This window comes from Trachinotus anak, unplaced genomic scaffold (genome assembly GCF_046630095.1).
Source record: "Trachinotus anak isolate AG129_WGS33_773 ecotype Australia unplaced genomic scaffold, CSIRO_AGI_Tana_v1 ptg000033l, whole genome shotgun sequence".
NCBI lineage: Eukaryota > Metazoa > Chordata > Actinopteri > Carangiformes > Carangidae > Trachinotus > Trachinotus anak.
The window spans coordinates 436171-454703 of record NW_027273884.1 but is presented as its reverse complement, the minus strand read 5'-3'; the positions used below and the strand labels follow the sequence as shown (position 1 = coordinate 454703).

The following is an 18533-nucleotide window of genomic DNA, read 5'->3' as shown; positions in this document are numbered from 1 at the left end:
TGGAAAGTCACATCTTGACTTAATATGTGGGCTCATAATGGGAACATTATGAATTTTGGAATTGGAATTTTAGAAAAGTGATTCAAGCTTTGCTCATAAGTTCAGGGCCAATGGAGGTTAGGCAGCTTTAAGTGAGCAGGCTGTGGCAGGCCAGTGAGATCTGAAGACATTTACTAGAGGGGGGAGTGTGTATATATGTGTGTGTGTGTGTGTGTGTGTGTGTGTGTGTGTGTGTGTGTCAGTAAGTCACACCTGAGGTGAAAGCTCAGGCATACAACTGTTGTAGTGCTCCCATGAGAGCTGAGATTGATGAGACATACTGCTGATGCTCTCCTCTCACACACACATACAGAAACACTTCAGACTGCCTTGGAGTACTACACCTCCTTACACTCACATTCAACCAGTGATGGATGAGAACAAGAGAAGAATAACAACTTTTGTTGTACTGCAAGTGATAAGGACAAATTCAGGGTGGAGGTATTTCACAAATTGTAGACGCCCAGCTGAGTCCAGGACACAAAATCTGTGAGAAACATTAGCAACGGCCTCAGGAGTCTGAAGAGGACTGACCTGTATATGGAGATGTTTTCTATCAGCTGGTTGGAGGCACTGTCGTAAAGGATGATTCCTCGTGGGGAGACTGTTAACGTGACTTTCTGGAGTTTTTTTCCACTTGCTTTGGCCTGGAAGATAGGAAAGGGAAGATGGGTGGAGGAAGAGAAAAAACTGTGTGTGAGATAGAGAGATAAGGAAAAGGAAAAATCAATCTAGCTAAGTGCCAATTACAACTCAAACTGCTAATTTCCAATCAAGCTAGCCAATCAAAATCCACTGATGGCAGCAATACTAAATCCATCACAGCAAATTTCCTGTCATCAAGTTTTCAAAGGATGCCACCAAAACTTCAGCTAAATGCTTGGAGATCTGACTCAGCTAAACAAAAATCTGCACAGTTGATGGCTTGATTAACAGTATGAAAATATGTATCTGCCACAAGCTGTTTAAATAAACATACAAACAAATCAAATGAACTATGATTTAAATGAGTTAATGAAGTTTAACAACAATAAGCATGTGTGTGAGTGAGAACCAAAGAGACATTCAGTCCAGAGTAAATGAAATCTCTTCCAACTATGCCAAAACAAAACATTACTTTACGCCAAGTCCACCTATTCTATAAAATGACAAGTTAGAAAAATCTCCCATTCAGTAGCCTAACATCCATTTCAGAGGGACACCAATGGCAGCCAACAGATTATGCCCAACCAGAGCCTCTGCCTCCCTCTCCATATATCACTGTGTCCCGAGTCCGACCATTTTGCCGCCGCTAACTTCATTATCCACTGAGCTGCCAGATCCAATAACATTAAGCCTTTTCTACCATGATAAAGCTGGCTGAGCCACACAATGAGCAACAGTGTCTAAACTAATTGCATCCTCTCTAAATGTCAGCCTGGGCCTTGGGAGGGAGGATGGGGGGGGGTCAGCAGCCAACCAGTCACTTTTCAAGGAGGTGTCAGGTCATAAACAGGAGAAAACTACTGGATGACCAGGAGTATAAAGCAGCGGAGGTGATAATGGGGACAAAATATTTCAGAGAGTCGTTTTCTGGGAAAAATTCCCTGAACAGGGGTGTGTTGACGGGACATTTTGGGCGTCAAACTATTACAGTTATGTGTGTGTGTGTGTGTGTGTGTGTGAAGGTGTGCGAGTGTGTGGCGTCTCTCACCGTGGCCACTATCCTCTTGACAGCGGCCGCAGACAGCTCCTCTCCTTTGGGCTGCTCGACCATCGTGACCCCCAGGTACTTGAGCTGGAACACCATGCCCTCCAGTAGGGTCTCCCTCGTGTCCGTCCAGTTCTCTGGAAGCTCTGCGAGATGAGACACACGCACCAGTGACACTACTGTTCACCAACAACACTGCTGCTTCTGCCGTAGGCTGATGCATGTCAGTAAATCTCTCAGTCCACTTGCAGGATGTGGACTCTAGATTAGATACGGCAGCAGCCAAACCATGTCCTCATTATGGCTGTGTGTAATGAGCACATGCTTTTGCTGTTCCTCCTTGCAGTAAAGCTAAATCAAGCGCTCTTATGAGATGCATAATTCAGTGTCTTTCTGATCTAAATAAAAACATGGATCATCTTTTTAGGCTGTCCAACCTGTAGCCTGGCCAAATATAGAGTGCATGATAAAGGGAGTGTAAAGTAGCACTATCTGGCGTTTGTTGAAATACCCAGAGGGAATGAAAATAAAAAAGATTTTTTATTCAAATCTCAAGTTGCCAGAAATGTGTTATCTCTTTTCTCATTTTGTACAACCAAGAAAAATATAAACTCTTTATTTTTTTTTATGAAAATATAAAGTAAGGGAAAATAGCTGACAATAAATCATGTTGGGTTCACAACGTAAAAACTGAGTGAGGGCTTATATTATTTTGTCTGGATTAGGAAATAAGAATATAGCAATTTTATTGTATTTTTGACTCAACAGACATTACTGTAAATAGAGTTTAGTACATCTTAGTTCTTTTTTTCAGGTTTTTTTTTAAAGTGACTTATCTTTGCATCTGCTCTGCACTTCTGCTGCTGCGACACATCAATTTCACTGCGTGGGGGGAATAAAGTTTATCTTATCACGTATCACATAATTAAGCTGGCCCTGTCTGCACTCCACTGTAAACCCTTAATTTCCTCTTATCTGTCACTCCGTGCAGAATACAGGCCGATCAAGCATAAATGCCATAAAAACACAATGAAGGTTAAACATTAAACATCATCGGTGGTGGTTTGAGTGTCAACGTGTCAAATACAGGTTCAAGAGATAAAACTGCTCCCTCTCGACTGTTTGCCAGAATTCATTTACAAGCCTGCAAAGCCATTAATAAAATATCATCTGCAGCTTATGAGACAATGACACTTATCCACAACTCAATATTGTAAATTTTGTTGAGACTGTAGTTTTGGTCTATTTCATCAGAGGAAACCTTGGTGAGCTGCTCAAGGCCATGTGTTTTTCTTCATGTTACATCAGTGTGAAGAGAGCCGGGCGTGCGCGATCACAGAGATGGAGCAGCGAAAAGAAAAGCGCTTGTGTGAGACTGAGAGCCATGTTCAAATAGTGCTGACAGTCCACACTAGATCTCCAACATTCATCAGCTTTCAAACTGCCCGAACTTGAGCTGATAGAGGAACCAGCTGCACAAACTGTGGGAACACATCGGTCGACAACAAACTGCCTCGTCAGTATTCAGCTATTTGCTCCGGCAATAAACATGCTAACTTCTCCTTGAAGCTCATAAAAAGTTTATGGACTTGCTGCTATGTGGTGATACTGAGTGGAGGCCATTGGTCCAGCAGAAAACACAATGAACATCACTCCCGCCTCTTCATGGTCTTCATGTCACCCAGTATCCTCACCGTCACCATGTTTTTCTTCAAGGAATCGCTACAGCCAGCTATATGCTTTTAACACCATTATCTTATACTGAAACAACTATTTAATGATCAGTTGATCGACAAGAACTTGATTGGCTTCACTTCTGATAACCGCTTATCAAAACTCACCGGTTCCCGTCTCTGAAATATCTTGCTTTTTTGTTGCTTTCCTTAGTCATGTGTAATACTGCACAGAATATCTTTGGGTTTTGGAGAAGTCAGACAAAAGAGTTCATTCACTGAGAAAGTAATCGGCTGATTAATTGAAATGAAAATTGACCTATCTGATAGCGCTCAAATCAGTTTGATTCATTTTCCCCATTACAGCTCGAGTGCTTTCATCTTTAACAGCACATGATTGTTGCGCAGTTCTGAATTGACACGCTCATTCTCGGCCCAGCAAAAACCGGTGCTTGCTTTCACGTGTCAACAGTTTCCGTCTTCATTTAGCAAATTCATTTCGTATATTTTAGCTTTTGTGATAAATCACCGACAGATATTATTACTGATGAGCAAATTATTGAATTAAAACATCATTAAATCATTATCATTTCAAGTATTCAATTAAAAAATTGTTCCAAAAAAAAAAAAAAAAAAAACAACCTCTTGTAACAGACAACTACACAACTACATACAAAGCTTTGTGATTGCATTTATACTTTGTGAACACTATCACTTGGCTGAAGAAAAGAAGAAGAAAATATCGCTGAGGGAACAGAAACCATTTGAAGAAAGCAGCAGAGGTTAAATTATAACATTCGCCTCCTCTGTGGCCAAACCAAGCCAACTGTGAGTGGTCATGGAGAATGGGTTTTAATAGTCTAAATGCAGCTCTAACCAAACCCATACTTAAGTAATGGGTGAGTCTTAACAGTGAACACCCACTCTAAGGTCAAGGTCTTTGCGCTCTTAAGTGTGGTGAACAGATCAGGCTGTACCCCGCTGCTGTTACATTAGTGCCTGGGTAAGTAGCACCCTTACTGTAATATAATCTGTGGCAGAGAATCACTAGCTGCTGCCCATGACCTAAATCAAGTTACTGAGTGGTCCAAGTGGACTATAAATGTCCATTAACGGGTGTAGCCACTTAAGGCATTTGCAAAGTCACACAAATATGATGAGGATAATGCAAGCTTAACCTCAGGGGGCAATGACATTTCTAACCTTTGGTGTTTGCTTGTGTTTGTAAAAGCAGCCGTGAACCTTCGGTCCAGAGATTTCTTGTGTTTACAAAAGGAAACGTTGCTGACTGATCTGCTACGCTGAATTTCAACAATCTGTCAGACGTGCTTTGAAAAGGCCCTGAATGATTCAAGGCGTAGGAGAGATGTCATTCACATAATACACACAAGTGCAGCAGCGGGCTTGTGCTGGTCCAGCAGTGATATCAGAGGCAAGCCTCCCTACTTCAACTGCCCATACTAATGCTTGCAGAAGGCAAGTCTCCAGGGATTACCAGCCTGTTCAGCCTGACCACAGAGTCTTAGGAATACCCCATCCCATGAGACAGTGAGGAGGCTACTATAAGACTAGACTACACGGATGATGGGGAGTCTTTCCCCTGAAATAGATGAATATTTAGCAAAAAATTAAAAAAACAAAACAAAACCCTGCAACCGCACAGCAGCAGTTTTAGTGAGCAACGAAACAAGAGCTTTCTTGAAGAACAGACACGATGGCAGTTCAAATGAGTAACTCATGAACCAGAGCTATTTTTAGACTGGTGCATAAACCCAGAATGCTGCTTTGTATGGAATAATAATCCATTTTCATATTGGTTACATTTGCATTCACACAACCAACCCACCACCCACCACCAGCACCAGCCCCAGCCCCCTCCACAGCAGCTCTCTGCAGCTGCAGTGCTGATTAGAGCCAACTTCAAAGGCTTCTTGGCTACGCTGGAGCTCTGGCTGGTCAGTGAGTGCTGCTCGCCTGGGCGACACCGCCTGTAAATAAGCCAGCGAGACCAGGCGACGGAGCACTGATGTTTGCTGAGTGGAAGGGGATAGGATTTGTGGGGACAGGTAAGAAAGCTACAGCTGCTGCCAACATGAGTGAGCATGGGAAGTGCGAGGGTTCGATTAGCCAATCACCTTCAAAGAATGGTGTAGATAATGAACCAGTGTGGTTCACTCGGTCTTGTTCTGGCTCCTGCGCTGCAAGTCTTTACAGGGCCAGGTGCCCGCACCCTGAACCTCTGGAAAACTTAACACACACAACTCTACACACACACTCACACTATTACATAAATATTAACTACATTTCAACAGGGATGCTCTTGCCAGATGGTGGAGATATGTGTTATGGAAGAAAACTGGAGGGAACGAAAAATAAGAATTTAATACCTCCAGTATCTGTAAAACAAAAAGATAGCTCTCAGAGTCCAAATCTAACACTTGTAGTTGCCAGATCAGTTTGTCTGAAGGCAGAGATATATTTGCTTTTCAACCAAGCACTGGCACAGACAACTGAATCGTGAAAGTAATCGCTCTCACGCTTGTCTAAGTATAATGCATGTTACTGGAGGATACTTCCAGAGGGCAAACTAGATCACTCAGACCGTATAGAGCTACTGCATTTGTAAACAATAAACATGGTGACATGGTGAGGAGGTTACTATTTTAATTAATAACTGAGATCAGAAGCAGCTGCACTACCCTGGATGGTACGTAGGACCCCTAAACCAAGCACATCATGATAATGGCAAGTTCTGTTTCTCTCATTTTACCAATGTGACAAACGACAATCCAAAACAGACGCAGGATATGCACATTAATAGTTAAAAAATATACAGTGCGTTCAGAGACTTTTGAGTTTTTCCCCTTCACTTTGTCACATCGCAGTCTTTTGCTAAAATTGTTTAAATTCACTTTTGTTCTCATCTCTCTATATTCAACACCCAATTATGACAAATTAAAAATTGAATTTTAGAAATTCTTGCAGCTTTATTAAAAGGAAAAACTGTAATATCACAGTAACATACGTACTCAGATGCTCTGCTATGACACTTGAAATTTAGCTCAGGTCTCTGCCATTTCTCTTGATCATCTTTGTGATGTTTCAACACCTTGACTGGAGACCACCTGTGGTGAATTCCATCTCACAGCTGACAATGCACATCACTGCAAAAACCAAGCTATGAGGTGGAGGGAACTTCCTGCAGAGCTCAGAGACAGGATTGCATCAAGGCACAAATCTGAGGAAGGCTACAAAATATTTCTGCTGCACTGAAAGTTCCCAAGAGTACAGTGGCCTCTGTAATTCTTAAAGTGTGGAACAACCAGGACTCTTCCTGGAGCTGGCCGCCCAGACAAACTAAGCAATAAGGGGAGAAGGGTCTTGCTTAGAGTGGTGACCAAGAACCAGACGGCTGAGCTCCAGAGATCCTGCTTGGGCAACTATCACTGCAGCACGCCAACAATCTGGGCTTGATGACAGAGTGGCCAGAGGGAAGCCTCTCCTTAGGGAAGGTTTGCAAAAAAACACCAGAAGGATTCTCACAGTGTGAAGAACAGGATTCTCTGGTCTGAAGCGTCATGTCTGGAGGGAACCAGACATAACCCTTGGGCCCCGTTCAGACCTGTTATTAAAATGCATCCTGAGAGATCCGATCACAAGGGATCAGCTCAAAGTACAGGTGTCAACGCACCCTGGATGCATTCAGGATGCATTTGAGATCTGATCACTCAGACCACATTTTTTTAGCAGTGTGAATGCAAATGTGTCCGGGCCAAACTGAAGGACCATCACAGTTTCATAATGAACCAAAACTTTTTACTATTTCTAATGGCTGTAAGTGCACTGTAGAGCTGTGCACAGTGCATTGATTATTAAAAACAATGCCGCATACCTGTTTATTTGCATATGAAGCAGGGAAATGAGATCTAATCACAAGTGCTCACTGGAGAGGCATTTTAAAGCCAGGTGTGAACAGACGTACTCAGAGCTGACCAATTGTAATCAGATCACTGAAGACGCATGTTCTTCAGATTAGTTTGCCAGGTCTGAACAGGGCCTCAGGGCCAACATACCAAAATCTGAAAACACTGAAGGAGTCTGAATACTTACTGAATACACTGAATCTCTCCGCCTTTAAGGTTCATTTTCTTATTATACATTTAATACTGCCCTCTAATTGTGAGAAGTGATGTCTCTGTCTAAGGAAAGGAGGCCTGTTGGATACTTAAATCATTCTTGATACCTTATATATTTATTTTCATATAATGTTACATTTCATGTGTAATTTGCAATGTGATAACAGCTCAAGTAGCACTACCCCATACTCATAACCTGGACAAAAACCCCCTTGCGAGCCAACAGTCCTAAAGTCCACTCTGCCAGTCAGATGGAAAGTTGCTCCATCTGCTCTGACTTCTCCTGCTTCGTACAAGTCTCAACACCACACCAGTGAGACTCAGCCAGGAGAAGAGCCAAGGAACAAAGAACATACATGCAGCTACTTCCTCACTCTGAAGTTCACCTCATCTGAACTGTCGTGTAAGCCAACAGACATTTAAAAGCTCTACATCACACTGTCAACCGAGTAGACGGTAAAAAGCAGACATAGGCTTAATAGTACAGGAACATCAGACTTCTCAAATATTCCTGTACGTGGATGTGATAACAGGTCATTAAAGCAATAAGATTTCTGCACCAAGGATCTGTCAGATGGCATATTGCACTGCATGAGAAAGCTAAAATGTGTTTCACACATATTTCAAGTTCCCTCAATCTGTGGTATTTCACAGTATTTTAATTTAATAACCATTTCAAGGAAAACGGATTATGTGTCAATGAAAAAAAAGCTGTCATAAATAATAACACTGGGCCCATCATACCACCTTTTCCATGATCTCTATTTTGCTTTTCTCTGATATGGAGAGGGATAGCATTATTAACATAGCTACACTGTGTTTTACCATCTACAGTGTCCAGTATTTGTAGAATCCAGGCAGGTTATTGGAGCTGTGGGGTTCATTGAATGTGTAGGCAGGACCTCAGACAGCCTCTCTGTTGTCAGAGAGCTCTGGGTGTCAGACCAAGCTGTGGTCATCTGACCACTCTGGTGGTTACATGGCTGTTATAGAGGAAAAGGTACTGGTGAGGCCTTAACCTCTGGTTTAAGATCCCATCATTTGAGTCTATGCATAAGCTGGGACTTTACATGGAGTTTTAATGAAGCTAAAACTACAGAGGCAGTTAGGCCTATTTGATGCAACAAGAGATCTAGAGAGGCAAGACAGCACAGAGGTCTCAGGGAATTATAATCAAAGGGATTTGAGGGCTGAGCCTGTGCAGCAGGAGAGTATTAGAAAGGTGGTGGATGTGGTGGTGGTGGGTATTTTGGTCAAAGCCAACACAGAGGAAATGAAGCAGGGAATTTGGACAAGGGAGGGTCAGAGAGGATCACTATCGCCATCCTTGTCAACAGCCAACGACAGTGATTGTAATGAGGATCTGCTCTTCCTGGCCTTGCCTCTGCTTTAAGAGGGGATGATGACAGACGACATGCAGGCAGGCAGGCAGGCAGACAGAGTGGTAGAGACAGGGAGAAGGGACAGACAGAGGGAGCCAGAAATCCCTAAATGAAGTACAAGATGATAAAAGAGAAAATGGAAGTGAGGTAATCATGAAATAGAGTCGAACATGGACAAAAATATGCAAATGATGGCAGCGAGTCAAAATTCTCACCATAAATTCACACACATAAACCCTTCGCACAACAAATGTAATGGACAATTACAGAAATGCAACAGTTTAATCACCGTGGAAACAGCAGGAGCACTCTGCTACGCTGTGAGTGCAGACTAAATAATGCAGTTAATACTCTGGGGCTGGCAGACGGGGTGATATGCATGCAGCGATAAAGGGATAAAAACGCAAATCACCATAGCGCCATCATGACAACTTGGTTGTTTTATCACTGTGATCTATCGGCTTACTTCCGGCCAACATTAATAGTGTTTCTCTGCTTGAAAATGAATGAAAATGCTTCTCTAAATGCAAGATATAACTGTCCAACGGTTCAGGACCAATAGAGATGAATTAAAGAGGAAAGTGCCCACTCCTCCCTGTCAATGACACATTTCTCAACCGTAAACAAGTTAAAAGGTGACAAAGTTGTGCAGATGACCTGACTTTGGTGTGACTGAGTGAATCAGCTGTGACTTTACACCATGATTAACTATCACATGAAACTGTGGGAGTTAATGTTCTAGCAGTGACTGGGAAAATCTTTTTACATCCTTGTTCAGTCTACAAGTGATACCGCATTATGTCCGTCACGCTGAGTACATGAGTGAGCCACTGCGGTTAGATATTCAACAGAAACTGTCATGAATGATTATTTTGAGATCCTCGGGAAGGGGAGGGGGACTAGCAGCAAAGTGGCCCGGCTTGGTTTAACATACAAACACAAATAAAGACTTTCAGGTCAACAGTCAAAGCCCCGCCGCCACTCCGCAGCTCCAGCAGGCTCCACGAGTTGAGCCTGCTGCAACAACAGTTTCCCCTTTGTTTTTATTTGAAAGGAGCTTCTGAGCACGGAGAGCTCTCCGCGTGGTGTCGCATCGGCTTCAGTGAAAGAGCAAGAGGCGCGAGTCCCGCTGCATTCATCTGAGCCCTCTGGATCTCAAACTGTGAATGACTCATTGTTTTTGGTCTGGCTGGACACAGTCCTGCCCACCTGCATAACAGCTCCTGAAAGAAAAATGGGGAAATGAATATAATCTCCACTGGGCCTTCTGTTGCTCTAAAACACGTTTGTGATTTTACAGTGAAACAAGCACCGATGCCTGGGAAATAACAGGGTCTCGCTTCTGGTTTTGGGTGTAGATGTGCGTCACCTTGGGGCACTGGGAAAAGCGGTGTTGTATGGCTGTCTGTCTCGTGGTCCTCTCAGAGGATCAGTATTTAACTACAGACAGAGGTTGCACTGACTACTCCTCAGCCAGGGAGGCTTTGTGAGTCCATTTGCAAGTCGTAATTAATTCTCAGCTTCACAAATTGGTGTAGGAGGGAATACAAGAAATTGCTTGTTTCTTATTGTTAACTAATCCAATAAAGAGACCAAAACCAATGATGTGCTACTCTATCTCTCAAAATATTCCCATTTCTATCTGTTCCAAAAAACTCACAACACATTTCATTTTGCAAACTGTTTATTTGTTGGACTGATATATGTTTGGTGCACTAGTGAGTATTTCCAGCAGCAGGACGGTGTATTTGGAATCTACTCAAAATAAACTACACTGTCCATGATCAACATAACGAAGATGTGGCTGACTGATGTGTTTTAATAGTTTTTGTGCAGGACTGTCCAGCTTTGGTTCCACACACAATCCTTAGTAGTGTCAACTGATTGTTGATTTGTCTTTTCATGGAATTTGCTGACAATAAGAAAATATAGAGTAACACCAAGACAAATCACAAACAACCTTTGAGGACAAAGTGAGTTCATAAAAGATCAATAGTTTGCCATTATCATGATATAGGCTTACTGCAACTCGTGTATCTACTTGTGTATCTTTGGCTATTTAAGGCCTCAGGTGACCTACACCTGTGGTGAGATGACCTCCTCTTATCTCACAACGACAAGACGCGTGCAAAAAAAAAAAACAAAACAACCTATTCCAGCATTATTAGATTCCAATCAGGACACTTCGGGCTAATTTAGAAACTGCTGACTCAAGTGAGAGAAGATGCCTGGAGGGGTGCACAGACACACACAGCACTGAGCTTGTGAAGAGAAAGCCGTGGACAACCTTTAACTATGCCCCAAAAAAAGTTATGCCCTACATTTCTATTGCAGACTATTGATTGCGGTCTCATGCAACTATATACGTACTGTACACACTGTGTCTGTGAGCTTGTGTACTCCGTTCAGGCTGCGCAGTGCAGGTCAGACACAAGTTTCATCATCACTAATTCCTCACAACGAGACGGAGAACGGTTAAGAAGAGAAGGACTGAGTGTCAGTCAAAGGGAAAAAGTGTGTTAGTACACATGGGGTGACTGTCACTGTCTGTCCCTGCCTGGTACAGACTGATCCATTGTTGCCCCTCTTAACTGCAGCTTCTGCAGAAAGGACACAGGAAATGTTTTACATATTATCAGTAACCCAGGTCAAAGTCTCTCTGTGTGACATGCACAAATAACACCATTAGACAAAAATGACCAGAGACATAAACTACAGGCCAGTTCACTAAAGGAGCAATCGATACAAAGTAAGTAAGATGAACAGTCAGTGAGGATCCTTTATGCCCAGCAGCCTGTGACCATTTTTGTCTTTGTCCTTGGACACCAGGATGCTTCTCTAGTTTCGTTTCCACAACAGGCTTATGATATTCTTAAACATAATATCTGTGTTGGAGCATTTTCAGAGATACAGAGGAAGTGATGACTGCACAGCTATCTGTATTTAATTTGATGACCATTCAAAACAATTCCAGTTGGGTGAAGGAAAAGGATTTGCAGAGGATAAGAGTCTTATAGTCATGGTTAAAGTCCTAACATTAAGACATGTGTCTTTCAGTATTGGCCAAATCCACTCAAAGAGGGAAAGTGAGGTGAGGGAGAGAGAGAGGGGGAATGAGTGGTCATGCCAGTCAGGGATTACAGCTGATGACCAGCTGAGACCAGAATGTACTCTCAACAAGAATCAGGGTTATGAAACTGATCCCTCAAGCACCCTGTGCACAGCAACGCTCAACGGGAGGAGCTGGATTCTACTGCAACTCAAATAATTCTGACAAATAAGGATGCCATATCTTCAAGTCTATAAACATAAGCATATTTGCGTTATGATATGTATAGTACAGCCGCAATTATTCATTGATCATCGGAAAATAATTGCAAAAAAACAATTCTTATAATCAATCAATATATGTAAACCAAACTAGATGCCGTCACAGGACCAAATGAAAACAGAGTGGTGGAAAATCTATCCTTAACTCAAAAAATGACGAATGACAGTCAGAACTGGTCTAAAATAAAACCGAACAATGAGACTTACTCTGAAATGGGGTTGACTCGTTAAAACCAAAACAGCGACACAACACCGCCAACTTTTCATTTTGAGCAGAATTGTCAAACACTGTCTGACTCCAGCTTCTCAAAGGTGAACAATTTGCTGCTTTTCTTTGCTTTGTTTGTTAGTGAACCGAATATCTGGGTGGTGTTACACTGTTGGTCAGACAGCTGTGATGATTATGATGACAGAACACCTGATGGTGAGCCCATTTGAATCTACCTGGGTGTTGAACACACTGGCACGTCTCAGTTACTGGGAACGAAGAACCCCTGTAAGGACAAACCAGTGCAAGAAAAAACAGCAAATCATTTGTTTGCTCTGTTTGAACATTTGTTTTAAGCACATATTGCCCCGAGGGCTGATGAATGTCTCTCTTGTACAATCCGTCAGTGTTTGACACACGAGACCACAGATTTGCGCAATGTGATTTTGGAGGTGTGTACCTTCTGCAAGTCTCTTCTCTGCATCTTTAGTCATATGCTCATGTTTTTATCCTCAGAGACATGTTTCAGGTTGTACTTTTGGCAGCAGTTGCAGACACACAGGCAGTGGAGAGAAAGAGAGGGCAGTGGGAGGTGAAGGAATCTTCCATTAATGAAAATAATCCCTCTTGTATTCCCAGGGACTTCATAGACCAGATGAGTTTATGGGAAAGGGTGTGTCGCGTGAGGTTTCATAAGATTTCACTAATACTGTCAGGAGACAACAGGGATTTTCTCCAAGCTATAGCTCTGGCTGTATTAGGGCCTTAAAGAAAAGTTTTGTAACAAGCATTGGTTTTAGAGAAGGTCCTTAAAACCAGCAAGTAATTCTTGAATTACATGCAAGAATGTGGGGGGAGGGAAGACAGGTTTCAACATCAACCACCTGAGTTTCATTCCTGTCTACTGGTCAAACACTGAAAAGACATCCCACGACCCTCACAGCCTGACTGTTCCTACTGTAGGAGTCCAATACGATCTTTCTCAGGCTTTCAAAGCTGTAGACCAATGTTTATCGTCATGCCCGTAGCTTTGGCTAACACTGACTCACTTGCACAGAACAGATTAAACAGGGAAGGAGTCACGGAGTAACTGCTGGAAACACAGAATGAGCAACAACGTAACTGCTTCCAGTCTAAGATAGCCGTCTAAACATACTTAATTGGGATTTGTAGGCTTTCGTCTTGCTGTTCAAGTCTCAAGTGGCATATATTTAGTCACCAAGATCTCCTACTGACAATGAAGACAGAGAACTGTGAACTAACACACTGACCATATGTCTAGACATATGGCTCAAGCAGATTACATCAATTATTTCTTACCAAGAAGGTTAGCTACCATGCTTCATGTTCACACTTCTCTACTGGCGTCACAGTACTGCATAGTCTTTCAAAAAGTGGGGCAAATAAAACACACTCTGACTATTTCGGTGAAAAAGGAATTAAACAAACCAATCTTAGTTTCTGCCAATAAATGTGTTTTTGTAATATAAGCTTTCTTGTGGAACAAATGTTGGAGTTTACACAGAGAGGAAAACAGTGTTTACTCAGACATAATAATACATGGGAAGAGATGTACATGTTTTTCTAATCACAGATAACCAAATACAATATAGCAGAGTGAATAACAGATGCAAATAAATCAGCTCTTGCTTTACAAATTTCTCACACTGCAATTCACTGCTCAGTTTAGCCTGTGGCAGTTACTGGTTTAAAAACTATTTAAAACAATTATGATGTTTTAAGTGTCATATTTTCCTGCTGTGTCAGCTGAAACAAGAGAAAGTCAAACATCTATTTTGCCACAGGATTAAAAATTGTCCTCGTGGAGAAATGGTGACGAAGCATGATTGTGCAGCCCTATCCAAACACACACACACTCACACGTGACTCGATACACCGATTCCACACAGAAGCAGCTTACAGATACAGAAGATCTAACAGGGCTGTAAATCGCTGAGGACTTTACAACTCCATAAAGGACTCCTGCAGAAAGCAATCTCCATTACAGCCTGGTAGCCACCTTTGGATGACTTTGTGCAGGGGACACAACACTGACCAGAGCAGGGTCAGAGGTTTAGTTACTTGTTTAGTTAAGACCTATTATGTAGGTCATGTAGCATTATGATATATAAATTACAGCTACAGATGTAAACGTCTGTCACTGCAGTGATGCTATCTGAATAATGCACAAAATGCAAATCAGTCAAAAGCTGCACCAGCTACCACCTCTGGTGGCTGCAACCACAACATTGGCTCATACCTCTACAGTGTCAAAAATGATGCAGTCCAAGTGGCTTGAGATCACACGCACTCCCCATTAGCCATCTGTATGGGTCGACTGACATCCTGACATGTAGCCATTTTGATATTGACAGGCCCACAGAAGACAGCTCCTTGACCAGGAACGTGGGAGGGAACGTCTCTGTTCAGTGCAGACAGGGATTTTCTACCTCCCACACTTTTCCAGATTGGTAAAGAAAAAAACAGGGCCTTCGTGACCTACAAAGATGGTTGATGTTACATACCATTTTTCCCTCTCTGTAAAGTGGCAACTATTTGGATGTAATGAGAGGGCAGTGCAGAGAAACATTCTGTCAGCTCAGCAGACTGCCAACAAGCAACTGAGCTGTTCAAAACCGTGCAGGAAATGACAGAGCTAACACATTTTTGCCCGTGCAGAGGAACAAGCCTGCAGAAGCAGGGTAAACACCACAAAGCGGGTGCTAATGTCAGCCTGCTTTAAATATTGATGGGTGGTGATTGCTCAAGAGATATGGACAGTTTTATGAAAACAATACTGGAACCTGTTACAATCCATGACTGACAGTGGGAGAAGAGGAATGCAGTGCTGATAGATGCCAAAGAAGTGAATAAGCTGCTCTGACAAGACCAAGCCCAACACAAAATCTTTCTGTAGACAACTTTGCCTCAAATTACAGACCTCTATGTATCTAGACATAACCCAGGTTGGAGGAATACCCACACTATGGGGTCTAAATTACAATATCTGCATGCAGCAAATGCAAACTGAGTCCGCCTTGGAGCAGAAGCTTATTGACACTACAAGATGAAACAAGTTGCTGCTCATTCTTGACACAGCAGTCTATGATTTTATCCAGTGATTGAAAATAGGAGAAAGACAATAATCACAGTAACCTCCCCCGATGAGAAAATAATGTAGCTTAAGAAATGACATGAGAGGTATAAATCCTCGGCTTGCCTCTGCTAGCTGTGGTGGCAGAGGAGAGGAGGAGATGAGACTTTTGCCACAGACTGAACATGGAGTTGTGGCAAAGTTCAACACCAGACACTGACTGCTGGTCAGTCCTCGGTGGCCTCTGCCCGGTCGGACGTGGAGGGACCACCTCTCTCCCCGGGAGAGGAGTGGACCCACACAGAGCACTGTCTGGCACCTGTGACATCTTGCTGCCAACTGCTCTATTGTCTGTGCAGTAAAAAAAACAAACGGAGGAGAGGCATGGGAGCAGGGGACATCCCCCCTTTGTGTGAGGAAACATAAAAGGGTCCTGGCAGCTCAGCCTGCATGTGGGAGCCCCGCTAGCACAGTCAGCGTGACCGTGCTCCGCTGCCTGCTCAGGGTGACGAGCGGACACACCGGGGACGACGGCGAGCATCGTGAGGAAATCCCGAGTAAAACCAAATGACAATAAAACCACAGATTTCAGCGAGGCGCCGCGCCGACCTCCGCCGCCACTCCTTGCACAGCCTCTCGGTTTGTTTCACAGTGTATCGCCTAGCAACAGTGCGTTGCTAGGATGTACAGCCTCGCCGGGAGGACGACCACCAACCCTCCTCACGCCTCTCCACCGCCGTGTCTGCCCCGGTGTCACCCTGAGCCTCCGTCCTGCAAGACCGGGTCCGTCAGCCGGCTGAGTGACGTGGCAGACAACTACAGGATTTCACGGGACTCTCAAACTTTTGTCGCGACACGCGTCCGCTCCCTGCGGCCAGGAGCGGACGAACGACCCGTTGGACTTGTTGGGTGTGTGGGAGCCACGACCGGAGCTGACCCCGCTGCTCCGCGGGCAAACGTCTCAACGGGAGTCCGTTTACGAGCTGCGGGGCGCCGCTGTCAGTTTGAGCGTCAAGTTCAACTGCAAAACCAGACGTTTCCGACTTGAAATACCCGCTCCTATCGGAAGCGTTTCGCTAGGCTCACTGTTCTTCGAGTTTCTGGGTCTATGAAACACCCTGCCCCCGGACAGCTGTTGTCCCCAGAAGCTGCAGCTGGCCTCCGCAGAGGAGTTGTAAAGTGACGCTAAGTAAACGCCGGTTGTAGTGATAGCTACTTGGCTAGCTCGGTTTAGCCAAATTTGCGCCAGCTAACGCCTCCGCGGTGATGTATTGACTTACTTTTATGTCTGCCCGCACCCCACGACTGTTTGGCGATACTGGGGCTCCGTATAATTGCCCTTCCAGCGGATTTCAAAGCGTCCATGTCGTAATCCAGAAGTGGGGCAAAGAGCCCGACGAGCGCCTGTTCGTCTCTGTCGAAACACTTGGCTTGGTTTAAAACAGCCCTCTCTCTCGTCCAAACTTTGTTTCGGCGTTTTTTTTCCTCCCCTCCGCACGGTTGGCTTTCAGTCGACGGTGGATTATCATGTTCGTCCCCCGTGGGCGGTGTCATGTATGTAAATTAACCGGATAACGTGCGTGACGCCCGGTTGTGGGGCTGTCGCAGCCCGGGCGGGCGGTGCTGCAGCCTTGTTCCTGTTACTGCGCGGCACAGTGTCACCCACACCCCGCGTCTTTGTGGGACATCTGGGGTCAGACCTCGCGTATTTAACTCAGGTAATGTCATGACCAAATAGGTTGGAGAGTGGACCGACTTTAATTCAGTTCACTCACCTTTTACAGGTTGATATGAAAAACAAAAGCAGCTAGATTCACATTATGCATCATAATAAGAAGTAAATAGATTTTTGTTTATAAATGTGAATATGCTCCTCATGGTAACAGACTAATGGTCCTACTTTACTCAGATGATCTCTGTAATACAGTGCATACACTGAATATAATACCAGGATTATCTGAACAAGTGCATCCTATGCTGTATGTAACCCTAACCCCCACATGCCCTGGTGGTCTGATGGCCAGTATCATTCAAGTGAACAGCTGTCTGTGTGTGCGTTTTTTCTTTCATAGGCCACTTTTAAGGACACATTTTAGACTGAAGGCTAAACGTCAGTTAAAGTAAGGGTCAAGGTTAGGGTATGTATTCAGGAAATGAATGCAAGTCTATGTAGTGTCCCCAAAAGTGACCTATTACAACCTATATGTGTGTGTGTGTGTGTGTGTGTGTGTGTGTGTGTGTGTGGTTGGTGGGCGGGGTTAAGAGTCCTTTCTTGGAAGAGATGCACTCTATCAGTCATTGCTCAAAACTGGAAGCCACAGAGTCCCTGCTGGACATCTGGAGGAGAGGGGTCTCCTGATGAAAAAAATATGAAGTCAGGGAGATCTAGACTGCAGACAAAGACACCTCACTGCACAGTCCTGGAGAAGAGACACTACTGACCAGCCGAGAGAAAATAATTTCATACTGACCACTTTGTGCATGATTAAAAACAGATGTTTACTGGACACAAGGGCAAACTATGGCCAACTACTAATGTGACATTGATAACATCCTGGTTTGTATCTCGATGACGCTGATTGTAAGCCGTCTTCTTTTGTTGCTTACAGTGTCACAGCAAATGAACTACTCGTGTGAATGGCCTTCAAAAAATCTTGCAGTACCAGATTTCATAGGAGATGACAAGCTCAGAGATAAAAGTGCAACAGGATGACACATCCCTAAGGACAGATATGGGGCAACACCACCACTATCTTCAGTGTGAAGCTCGGGTAGCAGTACTTCAAGTTCTGGTGGTAGCCTGCAGAAAAAAGAACAAATCCGCTGGAGAATTATCATCACATCAGTGTGGCGCTGTAAACTAAGCGATCCCTCTGTACTCCGCGGTGCATTCCTTTTAAATCACTGTTACTTTGTTGGCAGCTACAACCATGAAAGGCTTGAGACAAAAGAGCGTGCTCTCTGCTTGTAAATCTGCCAGT

The 18533-nt window shown here is 43.7% G+C and overlaps 1 protein-coding gene and 1 long non-coding RNA gene across 3 annotated transcripts in view; one reads left to right on the top strand and one right to left on the bottom strand.

The window, feature by feature from the left end:
- The window catches only part of ldlrap1b (low density lipoprotein receptor adaptor protein 1b), a 32476-nt gene extending 15339 nt beyond the window's left edge, over positions 1 to 17137 (bottom strand). The window contains exons 1-3 of one of the 2 annotated variants that reach the window (XM_071471265.1): positions 16833 to 17137; positions 1733 to 1875; positions 574 to 686 (exon numbers count right to left, since the gene is read on the bottom strand). In XM_071471265.1, the coding sequence (XP_071327366.1) occupies positions 574 to 686; positions 1733 to 1875; positions 16833 to 17106 (530 nt within the window). In that variant the 5' untranslated portion in view covers positions 17107 to 17137. The remainder of the gene's footprint in view (positions 1 to 573; positions 687 to 1732; positions 1876 to 16832) is intronic. The other variant, XM_071471264.1, reaches the window with a different exon arrangement.
- A 14-nt stretch (positions 17138 to 17151) lies between these two features.
- Positions 17152 to 17954, top strand: LOC139614115 (uncharacterized). Its single transcript, XR_011686902.1, has 3 exons — positions 17152 to 17270; positions 17625 to 17672; positions 17816 to 17954. It is a non-coding gene; the product is annotated as an uncharacterized lncRNA (long non-coding RNA).
- The last annotated feature ends 579 nt before the right edge of the window (positions 17955 to 18533 follow it).